The 15,416-nt window shown below is 48.4% G+C and overlaps 1 protein-coding gene across 5 annotated transcripts in view; it reads right to left on the reverse strand.

Moving 5' to 3' along the window:
- Positions 1 to 15,416, reverse strand: part of ehbp1 (EH domain binding protein 1) — a 477,797-nt gene that overhangs the window by 59,231 nt on the left and 403,150 nt on the right. For all 5 annotated transcript variants that reach the window (XM_082964936.1, XM_082964937.1, XM_082964939.1 and 2 more), the window contains 2 exons: positions 15,098 to 15,133; positions 14,772 to 14,918 (listed from right to left, as the gene is read on the reverse strand). In XM_082964936.1, the coding sequence (XP_082821062.1) occupies positions 14,772 to 14,918; positions 15,098 to 15,133 (183 nt within the window). The remainder of the gene's footprint in view (positions 1 to 14,771; positions 14,919 to 15,097; positions 15,134 to 15,416) is intronic.

The raw sequence follows: 15,416 nt of genomic DNA on the forward strand, positions 1-15,416 counted from the left end.
CTAGGACTAACAGATCTGTAGCTCCACTCGTCCTCACACTAGAAGGACTAACAGATCTGTAGCTCCACTCGTCCCCACACTAGAGCACCACCTAAAGCAACTAATTTCTCTCTCTCCCTCCCCCTCCATCCATCCCTCCCTTCCAAATTAGTGCCATTGCATCTCCACACCTAAAGCCCTCTACAAGCTTCACATGTGTCACGTCCTGACCAGTAATAGGGGTTATTTGTTATTGTAGTTTGGTCAGGACGTGGCAGGGGGTATTTGTTTTATGTGGTTCGGGGTGGTTGTGTGTTTAGTGGTGTGTTTGATTAATTATTCCGGGGTTTTGGCCACTGTTCTATGTTAATGTATTTCTATGTTTAGTCTAGTTCTTTGTATTTCTATGTTTAGTTTATTGGGGGTTGAACCCTCAATTGGAGGCAGGTGTTTTCTCGTTGCCTCTGATTGAGGGGTTCTATAAATAGGTATGTGTTTGTTTTAATATTTGTGGGAGATTGTGCTGTGTAGCTCTGTGCCTTACCGGCCTGTTATTTGTCGTTGTGTTTTTTTGTGTACGTATTTATTTTGGTTGACCTTCTTTGTCCGTTGAAATAAAAGAAGATGAGTGCATATTTCCCCGCTGCGTCTTGGTCCGCTTTACCCTACGACAACCGTGACAACATGTATAGATTTTAACGTGTGCATGTTCTGGGTGGTCTGATTTCTTGTTTTGGTGACATGATACGTCGCCGGTCCAGACTCCCAAATAGCAACAGTCACAAGGGGGCGACAGAGGTTTTCTTGTTGTCTTCTCATTTATGGTGAAAGCAAAAGAAGAGTATTTTGTCTTGTCTTCCCCTTCTAGCAAGTTGGCTAAACAGTGCTAGCTTTTAGCTTCCTACATCTCAATGTGAAATCATCCGATTTATATGCACATAGTATTATAATAGTAACCTAAAACATTTCCCCAATTTGATATCAAGCTTCAATGTATTTATTCACTCATCATTTTTAGTCAAGGAGAAAAACAAGAACACGGCTCTCTGTTTTGAGGTTTCAAAATATCCATGAATAACTTCTAAACCAAATAGCCATGAATAACTACACCTTCTATACCAAATAACCATGAATAACTACACCTCCTATACCAAATAACCATGAATAACTACACCTTCTATACCAAATAACCATGAATAACTACACCTCCTATACCAAATAACCATGAATAACTACACCTTCTATACCAAATAACCATGAATAACTACACCTCTTTACCAAATAACCATGAATAACTACACCTTCTATACCAAATAACCATAACTTCTATACCAAATAACCATGAATAACTACATCTTCTAAACCAAATAACCATGAATAACTACACCTTCTATACCAAATAACCATGAATAACTACACCTTCTATACCAAATAACCATGAATAACTACACCTTCTATACCAAATAACCATAACTTCTATACCAAATAACCATGAATAACTACATCTTCTAAACCAAATAACCATGAATAACTACACCTTCTATACCAAATAACCATAACTTCTATACCAAATAACCATGAATAACTACATCTTCTAAACCAAATAACCATGAATAACTACACCTTCTATACCAAATAACCATAACTTCTATACCAAATAACCATGAATAACTACATCTTCTAAACCAAATAACCATGAATAACTACACCTTCTATACCAAATAACCATGAATAACTACACCTTCTATACCAAATAACCATGAATAACTACACCTTCTATACCAAATAACCATAACTTCTATACCAAATAACCATGAATAACTACATCTTCTAAACCAAATAACCATGAATAACTACACCTTCTATACCAAATAACCATAACTTCTATACCAAATAACCATGAATAACTACATCTTCTAAACCAAATAACCATGAATAACTACACCTTCTATACCAAATAACCATAACTTCTATACCAAATAACCATGAATAACTACATCTTCTAAACCAAATAACCATGAATAACTACACCTTCTATACCAAATAACCATGAATAACTACACCTTCTATACCAAATAACCATGAATAACTACACCTTCTATACCAAATAACCATAACTTCTATACCAAATAACCATGAATAACTACATCTTCTAAACCAAATAACCATGAATAACTACACCTTCTATACCAAATAACCATAACTTCTATACCAAATAACCATGAATAACTACATCTTCTAAACCAAATAACCATGAATAACTACACCTTCTATTCCAAATAACCATGAATAACTACACCTTCTATACCAAATAACCATGAATAACTACATCTTCTAAACCAAATAACCATGAATAACTACACCTTCTATTCCAAATAACCATGAATAACTACATCTTCTAAACCAAATAACCATGAATAACTACACCTTCTATACCAAATAACCATGAATAACTACACCTCCTATACCAAATAACCATGAATAACTACACCTTCTATACCAAATAACCATGAATAACTACACCTTCTATACCAAATAACCATGAATAACTACACCTTCTATACCAAATAACCATGAATAACTACACCGTCTATACCAAATAACCATAACTTCTATACCAAATAACCATGAATAACTACACCTTCTAAACCAAATAGCCTTTTGGGGATTCAATGACGTTTTGTTTATTGTTTAAACAGTTGCTGAGGTTATATGTGCTTATCAATGCCAAGCTAAACCGTTGATTAGCTTCCCAGTTGATTAGCTTCCCACATTGCCATGTGAAATAATCCGATTTCTAATGAAATAATACTGTATGTCCTGGCAGATATTCTTCTACAACCTTATCCTAGTACGATATGCCTCTTCAATGTATTCGCTCCCATATCAGCAAAAAATACAACGGCATCTCACAGCTGTTTTTACCCCTAGGCTGGAATCACTAGTTATTACTTCTAAACCAAATATATATTAGATTGTTTTTTTTGGGGGGGGGTGGGTCTAATAAGGCTACAATGTCGTTTGGTTTATTGTTTGAACACTCGGTGAGATTCTAATTTGCTTATCAATGGAAAATAGGCTGCTCTGATGCATAGCCTATAGCCTGTAGCCTATAGCCTATAGCCTATAGCCTGTAGCCTATAGCCTATAGCCTATAGCCTGTAGCCTGTAGCCTGTAGCCTGTAGCCTATAGCCTGTAGCCTATAGTTAGGATCAAGGTACCAAGCGAGCTTCATTGAACACAGAACACTGCCCCCACGGCAAGAAACAATATGACGCATTACAATTTTCATGTGGCACAACAAGGAGACGCTCCTTATGTGAAGAAAAATGACATCGCGACACTTCGCTATGCTCCGTAGGGCCCGTCTCCGTAGGGTCTGTCTCCGTAGGGCCCGTCTCCGTAGGGTCCGTCTCCGTAGGGCCCGTCTCCGTAGGGCCCGTCTCCGTAGGGTCCGTCTCCGTAGGGTCCGTCTCCGTAGGGCCCGTCTCCGTAGGGCCCGTCTCCGTAGGGCCCGTCTCCGTAGGGTCCGTCTCCGTAGGGCCCGTCTCCGTAGGGTCCGTCTCCGTAGGGCCCGTCTCCGTAGGGTCCGTCTCTATAGGTTCTGTCTCTATAGGGTCTAAATCAGCCTTAAAAGGTCCAATGCAGCCATTTTTATCTCAATATCAATTCATTTCCTGGTAATAATTAAGTACCTTACTGTGATTATTTTCAATTAAAACCGTCAAAAAGAAACAAAAATAGCTTCTTAGCAAAGAGCAATTTCTCAAGCAAGAATTTAGCTATGACTGTCTGGGAGTGGGAGGGGAGACTGAGAACTAGCTGTTATTGGCAGAGAGGTCTGGAAATCTCTCTCTTGTTGCTCAATGAACTCAAAACTCCTCCCACCAAAACAGGCTGACATTTCAGGTGATCTATTATCAGCATTATTTTCACAGTATTGTTCCAACCTCATAGTGTGGAAATATAAAACACAGGAGAATCACGTTTCTGACTGCAGTGGACCTTTAAAGGAGCTCATTTCTCCCTCTCCTCTTCCTTCACCTCCTCTCTCTCCTCTTCCTTCACCTCCTCTCTCTCCTCTCCTCTTCCTTCACCTCCTCCCTCTCCTCTCCTCTCCCTTCATCTCCTCCCTCTCCTCTTCCTTCACCTCCTCTCTCTCCTCTCCTCTCCCTTCATCTCCTCCCTCTCCTCTTCCTTCACCTCCTCTCTCTCCTCTCCCTTCATCTCCTCCCTCTCCTCTCCCTTCATCTCCTCCCTCTCCTCTTCCTTCACCTCCTCTCTCTCCTCTCCTCTCCCTTCATCTCCTCCCTCTCCTCTCCCTTCATCTCCTCCCTCTCCTCTCCCTTCATCTCCTCCCTCTCCTCTCCCTTCACCTCCTCCCTCTCCTCCTCTCCCTTCACCTCCTCCCTCTCCTCCTCTCCCTTCACCTCCTCCCTCTCCTCCTCTCCCCTACACCTCCTCCCTCTCCTCCTCTCCCTTCACCTCCTCCCTCTCCTCCTCTCCCTTCACCTCCTCCCTCTCCTCTCCTCTCCCTTCACCTTCCTCCCTCTCCTCCTCCCTCGCCTCTCCCCTCTCCTCCTCTCCCTTCATCTCCTCCCTCTCCTCTCCCTTCACCTCCTCCCTCTCCTCCTCTCCCTTCACCTCCTCCCTCTCCTCCTCTCCCTTCACCTCCCTCCCTCTCCTTCTTCCTCCCTCTCCTCTCCCTTCTTCTCCTCCCTCTCCTCTCCCTTCTTCTCCTCCCTCTCCTCTCCCTTCTTCTCCTCCCTCTCCTGTCCCTTCTTCTCCTCCCTCTCCTCTCCCTTCATCTCCTCCCTCTCCTCTCCCTTCTTCTCCTCCCTCTCCCTTCATCTCCTCCCTCCTTCCCTTTCCCCTACATTAGTGGCATTGCGTCCGGACACCTAAAGGAACTAATTTCTCTCTCCTCCCTCCTTCCCTTGCCCCCACATTACTGCCATTACCCCAGCAGAATGAAACCTGTTTTAATTGAATTAATATATTCCGTATGCATGCTAAACCATAAAGTAGCTACGAGCACATGTATGTACGCACGCACACACACACACACACACACACACACACACACACACACACACACACACACACACACACACACACACACACACACACACACACACACACACACACACACACACACACACACACACACATACCCTAATCAAAACAAGGCATCAAGTAATCTCATCTGAATTGCTGACAACTATCAGCTGACAGGAGAGGCTACGAGGGGGATTCTTTTAATCAATCTAATCTATTAAAAAAGTGAAACAATTCAATAATTCCCCTCCTCCTTTCCCTCCCTTGTTCCCTCCCTCGTTCCCTAATGCTTCCCTTATTAGTGTTGTCCTTGGGAAATAAGGAGTTAGATGAAATGAAAGGAGGGAGGGAGAGCAGTCGCCTACTCAAACACCTTAAACGAGGCAATGAGGCGTCCATCTTGGCTTCACAGCATTAACAACAAGGGGACGGACGGTAGAGGACTTCTGGCTCCATAGGAATCCACTGGTTTAATTCCAGTTCTCTTCTGAACCACTTGAAAGTCTCTGACTGGTGCTTCTTGGAAGGTTGTCTGTGTTTGTGGTTAAGATTATTATGCTGAATTCGTTATTCTTAAGGCCCATGGAGACAGACACAGGCAAATGCCCGCACACACAGTCACACACACACAGTCGCATGCATGCACACAGTCACACACACACAGTCGCCCGCACACACACAGTCACACACACACACACACCACACAGCAACCGTTTAATTCAAGGACATCAGGCCTGTCCTTTCGGGATGCAGACAATGAACGGCGGAGCAAAGCTGCCACTTCTTACATATTTCATTACTGAAAGGTATTCATTTCATTTTTTCTTCAAATCCTTGGTCATCAGTCAGAACCGGCTCTCGCTCTCTCTCCAACACTCACTCTCTCTCCCTAACACACACACACTCTCCCTAACACACACACACACTATCTCTCTCTCTCCAACACTCACTCTCTCTCCCTAACACACACACACTCTCCCTAACACACACACACTCTCCCTAACACACACACACTCTCCCTAACACACACACACACACACACTCTCTCTCTCTCCAACACTCTCTCTCTCCCTCCCCAACACTCTCTCTCTCTCTCCAACACTCTCTCTCCCCAACACTCTCTCCCTAACACACACACACACTCTCTCTCTCTCTCCCAACACTCTCTCTCTCCCCAACACTCTCTCTCTCTCCCAACACTCTCTCTCTCTCCAACACTCTCTCCAACACTCTCTCTCTCTCCAACACTCTCTCTCTCTCCAACACTCTCTCTCTCTCTCCAACACTCTCTCCAACACTCTCTCTCTCTCTCTCTCCAACACTCTCTCTCTCCCCAACACTCTCTCTCTCCCCAACACTCTCTCTCTCCAACACTCTCTCTCCCAACACTCTCTCTCTCTCCAACTCTCTCTCTCTCCCTCTCCAATTCTCTCTCTCTCCCTCTCCAATTCTCTCTCTCTCCCTCTCCAATTCTCTCTCTCCAACTCTCTCCAACTCTCTCTCTCCCCAACACTCTCTCTCTCCCAACACTCTCTCTCTCCCAAAACTCTCTCTCTCCCCAACTCTCTCTCTCAAACTCTCTCTCTCTCTCAAACTCTCTCTCAAACTCTCTCTCTCTCAAACTCTCTCTCTCTCCAACACTCTCCCTCCAACACTTTCCCTCCAACACTCTCTCTCCAACACTCTCTCTCCAACACTCTCTCTCCAACACTCTCTCACCAACACTCTCTCTCCAACACTCTCTCACCAACACTCTCTCTCTCACTCTCTCTCCAACACTCTCTCACTCTCTCTCCAATCACTCTCTCTCTCTCTCTCTCTCTCCAATCACTCTCGCTCTCTCCAATCACTCTCGCTCTCTCCAATCACTCTCGCTCTCTCCAATCACTCTCGCTCTCTCCAATCACTCTCGCTCTCTCCAATCACTCTCGCTCTCTCCAATCACTCTCTCAACAACACTCGCTCCAACTCTCTCTCTCTCTCTCCATACCTACTTATTATTCACTCCTTTTTCCTTCAATACAATACAGAACATTTGGCAAGGTAATTCTGGATTTGACCACACCATTTTGTGAGGTAACGTAAGAGAGGAGGAGGGGGGAGTAAGAGAGAGGGAGAGGGGGGGGAGTAAGAGAGAGGGAGGGGGGAGTAAGAGAGAGGGAGGGGGAAGTAAGAGAGAGGGAGGGGGGAGTAAGAGAGAGGGAGGGGAGTAAGAGAGAGGGAGGGGGGAGTAAGAGAGAGGGAGGGGGGGAGGGAAGAGAGAGGGAGGGGGGAGTAAGAAAGGAGGGGGGAGTAAGAGAGGAGGAGGGGGGAGTAAGAGAGAGGGAGGGGTGGAGGGGGAGTAAGAGAGAGGGAGGGGTGGAGGGGAGGGGGGAGTAAGAGAGAGGTAGGGGGGAGTAAGAAAGATGGGGGGGGAATAAGAAAGAGGGAGGGGGGAATAAGAAAGAGGGAGGGGGGAATGAGAGAGGGAGGGGGGAGTAAGAGGGAGGGAGGGGGGAGTAAGAGAGAGGGAGGGGGAGTAAGAGAGAGGGAGGGGGGAGTAAGAGAGAGGGAGGGGAGAAGAGAGAGGGAGGGGGAGTAAGAGAGAGGGAGGGGGGAGTAAGAGAGAGGGAGGGGGGAGTAAGAGAGAGGGAGGGGTGAGTAAGAGAGAGGGAGGGGGGAATAAGAGAGAGGGAGGGGGAGTAAGAGAGAGGGAGGGGGGAGTAAGAGAGAGGGAGGGGGGGAGTAAGAGAGAGGGAGGGGGGAGTAAGAGAGAGGGAGGGGGAGTAAGAGAGAGGGAGTAAGATAGAGGGAGTAAGAGAGAGGGAGGGGGGAGTAAGAGAGAGGGAGGGGGGAGTAGAGAGAGGGAGGGGGGAGTAAGAGAGAGAGAGGGGTGAGTGAGAGAGAGGGAGGGGGAGTAAGAGAGAGGGAGGGGGAGTAAGAGAGAGGGAGGGGGGAGTAAGAGAGAGGGAGGGGGGAGTAGAGAGAGAGGGAGGGGGAGTAAGAGAGAGGGAGGGGGGAGTGAGAGAGAGAGGGAGGGGGGAGTAAGAGAGAGGGAGGGGGGAGTAAGAGAGAGGGAGGGGGGAGTAAGAGAGAGGGAGGGGGAGTGAGAGAGAGGGAGGGGGGAGTAAGAGAGAGGGAGGGGGAGTGAGAGAGGAGGGGAGTGAGAGAGGGAGGGAGGGAGAGAGAGGGAGGGGGGAGTAAGAGAGAGGGAGGGGAGAGAGAGAGGGAGGGGGGAGTAGAGAGAGGGAGGGGGAGTAGAGAGAGGGAGGGGGGAGTAAGAGAGAGGGAGGGGGAGTGAGAGAGAGAGAGGGGGGAGTAAGAGAGAGGGAGGGGGAGTAGAGAGAGGGAGGGGGGAGTAAGAGAGGGAGGGGGGAGTGAGAGAGGGAGGGGGAGTAGAGAGAGGGAGGGGGGAGTGAGAGAGGGAGGGGGGAGTGAGAGAGAGGGAGGGGGGAGAGAGAGAGGGAGGGGGAGTAAGAGAGAGGGAGGGGGAGTGAGAGAGAGGGAGGGGGGAGAGAGAGAGGGAGGGGGAGTAGAGAGAGGGAGGGGGAGTGAGAGAGAGGAGGGGGGGGAGTAGAGAGAGAGGGAGGGGGGAGTAAGAGAGAGGGAGGGGGGAGTAGAGAGAGGGAGGGGGGAGTGAGAGAGGGAGGGGGGAGTAAGAGAGAGGGAGGGGGAGTAAGAGAGAGGGAGGGGGGAGTGAGAGAGGGAGGGGGAGTAGAGAGAGGGAGGGGGAGTAGAGAGGGAGGGGGGAATGAGAGAGGGAGGGGGGAGTAAGAGAGAGGGAGGGGAGTAGAGAGAGAGGGAGGGGGAGTAAGAGAGAGGGGAGTAAGAGAGAGGGGAGTAAGAGAGAGGGAGGGGGGAGTAAGAGAGAGGGAGGGGAGTAAGGAGAGGGAGGGGGAGTGAGAGAGAGGGAGGGGGAGTAAGTGAGAGGGAGGGGAGTAGAGAGAGGGAGGGGGGAGTAAGAGAGAGGGGAGTAAGAGAGAGGGAGGGGGAGTAAGAGAGAGGGGGGGGGGAGTAGAGAGAGGAGGGGGGGGAGTAAGAGAGAGGGAGGGGGGAGTAAGAGAGGAGGGAGGGGGGAGTAAGAGAGAGGGAGGGGGGAGTAAGAGAGAGGGAGGGGGGAGTAAGAAGAGAGAGGGAGGGGGGGGAGTAAGAGAGAGGGGGGGGGAGTAAGAGAGAGGGGAGTAAGAGAGAGGGGAGTAAGAGAGAGGGAGGGGGGAGTAAGAGAGAGGGAGGGGGGAGTAAGAGAGAGGGAGGGGGGGAGTAAGAGAGAGGGAGGGGGGAGTAAGAGAGAGGGAGGGGGGAGTAAGAGAGAGGGAGGGGGGAGTAAGAGAGAGGGAGGGGGGAGTAAGAGAGAGGGAGGGGGGAGTAAGAGAGAGGGAGGGGGGAGTAAGAGAGAGGGAGGGGGGAGTAAGAGAGAGGGAGGGGGGAGTAAGAGAGAGGGAGGGGGGGGGAGTAAGAGAGAGGGAGGGGGGAGTAAGAGAGAGGGAGGGGGGAGTAAGAGAGAGAGGAGGGGGGAGTAAGAGAGAGGGAGGGGGGAGTAAGAGAGAGGGAGGGGGGAGTAAGAGAGAGGGAGGGGGGAGTAAGAGAGAGGGGAGTAAGATAGAGGGGAGTAAGAGAGAGGGAGGGGGGAGTAAGAGAGAGGGAGGGGGGAGTAAGAGAGAGGGAGGGGGGAGTAAGAGAGAGGGAGGGGGGGAGTAAGAGAGAGGGAGGGGGGAGTAAGAGAGAGGGAGGGGGGAGTAAGAGAGAGGGAGGGGGGAGTAAGAGAGAGGGAGGGGGGAGTAAGAGAGAGGGAGGGGGAGTAAGAGAGAGGGGAGGGGGGGAGTAAGAGAGAGGGAGGGGGGGAGTAAGAGAGAGGGAGGGGGGAGTAAGAGAGAGAGAGGGGTGAGTAAGAGAGAGGGAGGGGGAGTAAGAGAGAGGGAGGGGGGAGTAAGAGAGAGGGGAGAGGGGGAGTATAAGAGAGAGGGAGGGGGGAGTAAGAGAGAGGGAGGGGGGAGTAAGAGAGAGGGAGGGGGAGTAAGAGAGAGGGAGGGGGGAGTAAGAGAGAGGGAGGGGGGAGTAAGAGAGAGGGAGGGGGGGAGTAAGAGAGAGGGAGGGGGGGGGAGTAAGATGAGAGGGAGGGGGGAGTAAGAGAGAGGGAGGGGGGAGTAAGAGAGAGGGAGGGGGGAGTAAGAGAGAGGGAGGGGGGAGTAAGAGAGAGGGAGGGGGAGTAAGAGAGAGGGAGGGGGGAGTAAGAGAGAGGGAGGGGGGAGTAAGAGAGAGGGAGGGAGTGAGAGAGGGGAGTAAGATGAGGGGAGTAGAGAGAGGGAGGGAGTAAGAGAGAGGGAGGGGGGAGAGAGGGAGGGAGGGAGAGAGAGAGGAGGGAGTAGAGAGAGGGAGGGGGGAGTAAGAGAGAGGGAGGGGGGAGTAAGAGAGAGGGAGGGGAGAGAGAGAGGGAGGGGTGAGTAAGAGAGGGAGGGGGGAGTAGAGAGAGGGAGGGGAGTAAGAGAGAGGGAGGGGGAGTAGAGAGGGAGGGGGGAGTAAGAGAGAGGGAGGGGGAGTAAGAGAGAGGGAGGGAGAGAGAGAGAGGGAGGGGGGGGAGTAGAGAGGGAGGGAGGGAGTAAGAGAGGGAGGGGGGAGTGAGAGGGAGGGGGGAGTAAGAGAGGGAGGGGGGAGTAAGAGAGAGGGAGGGGGGAGTAAGAGAGAGGGAGGGGGTCGGAGAGTAAGAGAGGAGGGCCAGAGAGTGGTACCAAGTTTCTGAAAGAAAGAGAGAGGTACCAACAACCTAAACCTTTGACATTATCAGGCCCCTGTGGGCATCCTGAAAAGAGCCTGAGCAGAAGTTAATAAGGAAGGACCCTTGAGGAGGCCCTCTCAACTACCCGCTCACAATCCTGCCTTTGTCACCAGTTACACAGCAGGAGGGGGGAGGCGTGGAGGAGGAGGGGGGAGGCGTGGATCGGGGGGGAGGCGTGGAGGAGGAGGGGGGAGGCGTGGAGCAGGAGGGGGGAGGCGTGGAGGAGGAGGGGGGAGGCGTGGAGGAGGAGGGGGGAGGCGTGGAGGAGGAGGGGGGAGGCGTGGAGGAGGAGGAGGGAGGCGTGGAGGAGGAGGGGGGAGGCGTGGAGCAGGCGGGGGGAGGCGTGGAGGAGGAGGGGGAGGCGTGGAGGAGGAGGGGGAGGCGTGGAGGAGGAGGGGGGAGGCGTGGAGCAGGTAGGGGGGAGGCGTGGAGCAGGTAGGGGGGGAGGCGTGGAGAAAAGAGTATCTGTGAAATGTGGGAGCGGGAAAGGAGGAAGCAGTTTGGAAATGGCTTTTCAGTGTCACAGGGAAAAGGAGGTGTCACTGAAACAGAGCGAGAGAGAGATGGAGGAAGGGAGGGAAAGGAGTACAAAGCAGTATGGAGTGGAGGGGAAGGAGAGGTATAGAACGTTCTCTCGCTACATGACATGAGAGGAAGAGTCAGCAAAGTGGCCAAGCATGATAATGATGAAGGTTCCCCTGGTTTCTCTTCTTCTGTCCATTTAGGGCTTTCTGACACAGTTCACTGTCCTGAGAACAGTCCCACTGACAGCCCTGTCACAGACTCACTCTGCCTACAAACAATTATCTATCCTTTACCCCTACCTACAGTATACTGCTGTTACTGTCTATTATCTATCCTTTACCCCTACCTACAGTATACTGCTGTTACTGTCTATTATCTATCCTTTACCCCTACCTACAGTATACTGCTGTTACTGTCTATTATCTATCCTTTACCCCTACCTACAGTATACTGCTGTTACTGTCTATTATCTATCCTTTACCCCTACCTACAATATACTGCTGTTACTGTCTATTATCTATCCTTTACCCCTACCTACAGTATACTGCTGTTACTGTCTATTATCTATCCTTTACCCCTACCTACAGTATACTGCTGTTACTGTCTATTATCTATCCTTTACCCCTACCTACAGTATACTGCTGTTACTGTCTATTATCTATCCTTTACCCCTACCTACAGAATACTGCTGTTACTGTCTATTATCTATCCTTTACCCCTACCTACAGTATACTGCTGTTACTGTCTATTATCTATCCTTTACCCCTACCTACAGTATACTGCTGTTACTGTCTATTATCTATCCTTTACCCCTACCTACAGTATACTGCTGTTACTGTCTATTATCTATCCTTTACCCCTACCTACAGTATACTGCTGTTACTGTCTACTATCTATCCTTTACCCCTACCTACAGTATACTGCTGTTACTGTCTATTATCTATCCTTTACCCCTACCTACAGTATACTGCTGTTACTGTCTATTATCTATCCTTTACCCCTACCTACAGCCTACTGCTGTTACTGTCTATTATCTATCCTTTACCCCTACCTACACCTACTGCTGTTACTGTCTACTATCTATCCTTTACCCCTACCTACAGTATACTGCTGTTACTGTCTATTATCTATCCTTTACCCCTACCTACAGTATACTGCTGTTACTGTCTACTATCTATCCTTTACCCCTACCTACAGTATACTGCTGCTACTGTCTATTATCTATCCTTTACCCCTACCTACAGTATACTGCTGTTACTGTCTATTATCTATCCTTTACCCCTACCTACAGTATACTGCTGTTACTGTCTACTATCTATCCTTTACCCCTACCTACAGTATACTGCTGTTACTGTCTATTATCTATCCTTTACCCCTACCTACACCTACTGCTGTTACTGTCTATTATCTATCCTTTACCCCTACCTACACCTACTGCTGTTACTGTCTACTATCTATCCTTTACCCCTACCTACAGTATACTGCTGTTACTGTCTATTATCTATCCTTTACCCCTACCTACAGTATACTGCTGTTACTGTCTACTATCTATCCTTTACCCCTACCTACAGTATACTGCTGCTACTGTCTATTATCTATCCTTTACCCCTACCTACAGTATACTGCTGTTACTGTCTATTATCTATCCTTTACCCCTACCTACAGTATACTGCTGTTACTGTCTACTATCTATCCTTTACCCCTACCTACAGTATACTGCTGTTACTGTCTATTATCTATCCTTTACCCCTACCTACACCTACTGCTGTTACTGTCTATTATCTATCCTTTACCCCTACCTACAGTATACTGCTGTTACTGTCTATTATCTATCCTTTACCCCTACCTACAGTATACTGCTGTTACTGTCTATTATCTATCCTTTACCCCTACCTACACCTACTGCTGTTACTGTCTATTATCTATCCTTTACCCCTACCTACAGTATACTGCTGTTACTGTCTATTATTTATAATTTACCCCTAACTACAGTATACTGCTGTTACTGTCTATTATCTATCCTGTTGCCTAGTCACTTTACCCCTACCTATATGTACATAGCTACCTCAATTACCTTGTACCCCTGCTCATGGACTCAGTACTGGTACTTCCTGTATATATCCATGTTATTACCTGGTACTTCCTGTATATAGCCATGTTATTACCTGGTTCTTCCTGTATATAGCCATGATATTACCTGGTACTTCCTGTATACAGCCATGGTATTACCTGGTACTTCCTGTATATAGCCATGTTATTATCTGGTACTTCCTGTATATAGCCATGTTATTTTCTGGTACTTCCTGTATATAGCCATGTTATTACCTGGTTCTTCCTGTATATATCCATGTTATTACCTGGTACTTCCTGTATATAGCCATGTTATTACCTGGTTCTTCCTGTATATATCCATGTTATTACCTGGTACTTCCTGTATATAGCCATGTTATTACCTGGTACTTCCTGTATATTGCCATGTTATTACCTGGTTCTTCCTGTATATATCCATGTTATTACCTGGTACTTCCTGTATATTGCCATGTTATTACCTGGTTCTTCCTGTATATATCCATGTTATTACCTGGTACTTCCTGTATATAGTCATGTTATTACTACTTGTTATTCATTATACACCATGCATTTATTCATTGTGTCACCAGTTCTAGTTTGTATCTTTAAGTCTGCATTGTTGGAAAATAACCCGTCAATAAGCATTTCACTGTTAGTCTACACCTGTTGTTTACAAAGGATGTGACCAATTACATTTGATTTGAAGTGTCTCAAAACTATCACCCACATAAAAAACAGGAGCACACAATCTCAAAGTCACACACACACAATCTCAAAGTCACACACACAATCTCAAAGTCACACACACACACAATCTCAAAGTCACACACACACACAATCTCAAAGTCACACACACACACACAATCTCAAAGTCACACACACACACAATCTCAAAGTCACACACACACACAATCTCAAAGTCACACACACACACACAATCTCAAAGTCACACACACACACAATCTCAAAGTCACACACACACACAATCTCAAAGTCACACACACACACAATCTCAAAGTCACACACACACACAATCTCAAAGTCACACACACACACAATCTCAAAGTCACACACACACACACAATCTCAAAGTCACACACACACACACAATCTCAAAGTCACACACACACACAATCTCAAAGTCACACACACACAATCTCCAAGTCTCCCACACACACACACACACAATCTCAAAGTCACACACACACACACACACACACACACACACACACACACACACACACACACACACACACACACACACACACACACACACACACACACACACACACACACACACACACACACACACACACACACAATCTCCAAGTCACACACACAATCTCCAAGTCTCACACACAATCTCCAAGCCATACACACACTTACGTCAGTGACTTGTGGTGTTTTAACTGGGACTGAGTTAGTTGAATTGGCTGTGTGCTTGCTGCCGGCCTTCATGGCAGCATCCCGCCGGGCCTGCTCCAGGAGAAGCCTGGCTCTTTCCTTCAGCTCCTCCTGCCGAGACTGCACCTTCTGTGGGGGAGAGACGAGGGGGTGGAGGTCAGGGAGAAGGACTAAGACAACTACATGGTCCTGTTGTAATAATTCTTTCCTCATCCTCCATCTATCAGGGATTTACATACAGCCTTACTGACATGACCCTCTACCTCGCTCTGCTTCATTATCTCTCTACCTCTCTCACACACACTCACCTTTTCCACTGGGGAGCTGGGGACGGGCGCTGGCTCCTGAGACAGAGAGGAGAGAGGAGAGAGAGAGAGAGAGAGAGGAGAGAGAGAGGTGAGAGAGGAGAGAGAGAGGAGAGAGAGAGGTGAGAGAGAGAGAGAGAGAGGTGAGAGAGAGGTGAGAGAGAGAGGAGAGAGAGGGGAGAGAGGTGAGAGAGAGGGGAGAGAGGAGAGAGAGAGGAGAGAGAGAGAGGAGAGAGAGGAGAGAGAGAGAGGAGAGAGAGAGAGAGGAGAGAGAGAGGTGAGAGAGAGAGGAGAGAGAGGGGAGAGAGAGGTGAGAGAGAGG

Source organism: Salmo salar, chromosome 18 (genome assembly GCF_965601325.2).
Source record: "Salmo salar chromosome 18, fSalSal1, whole genome shotgun sequence".
Lineage (NCBI taxonomy): Eukaryota > Metazoa > Chordata > Actinopteri > Salmoniformes > Salmonidae > Salmo > Salmo salar.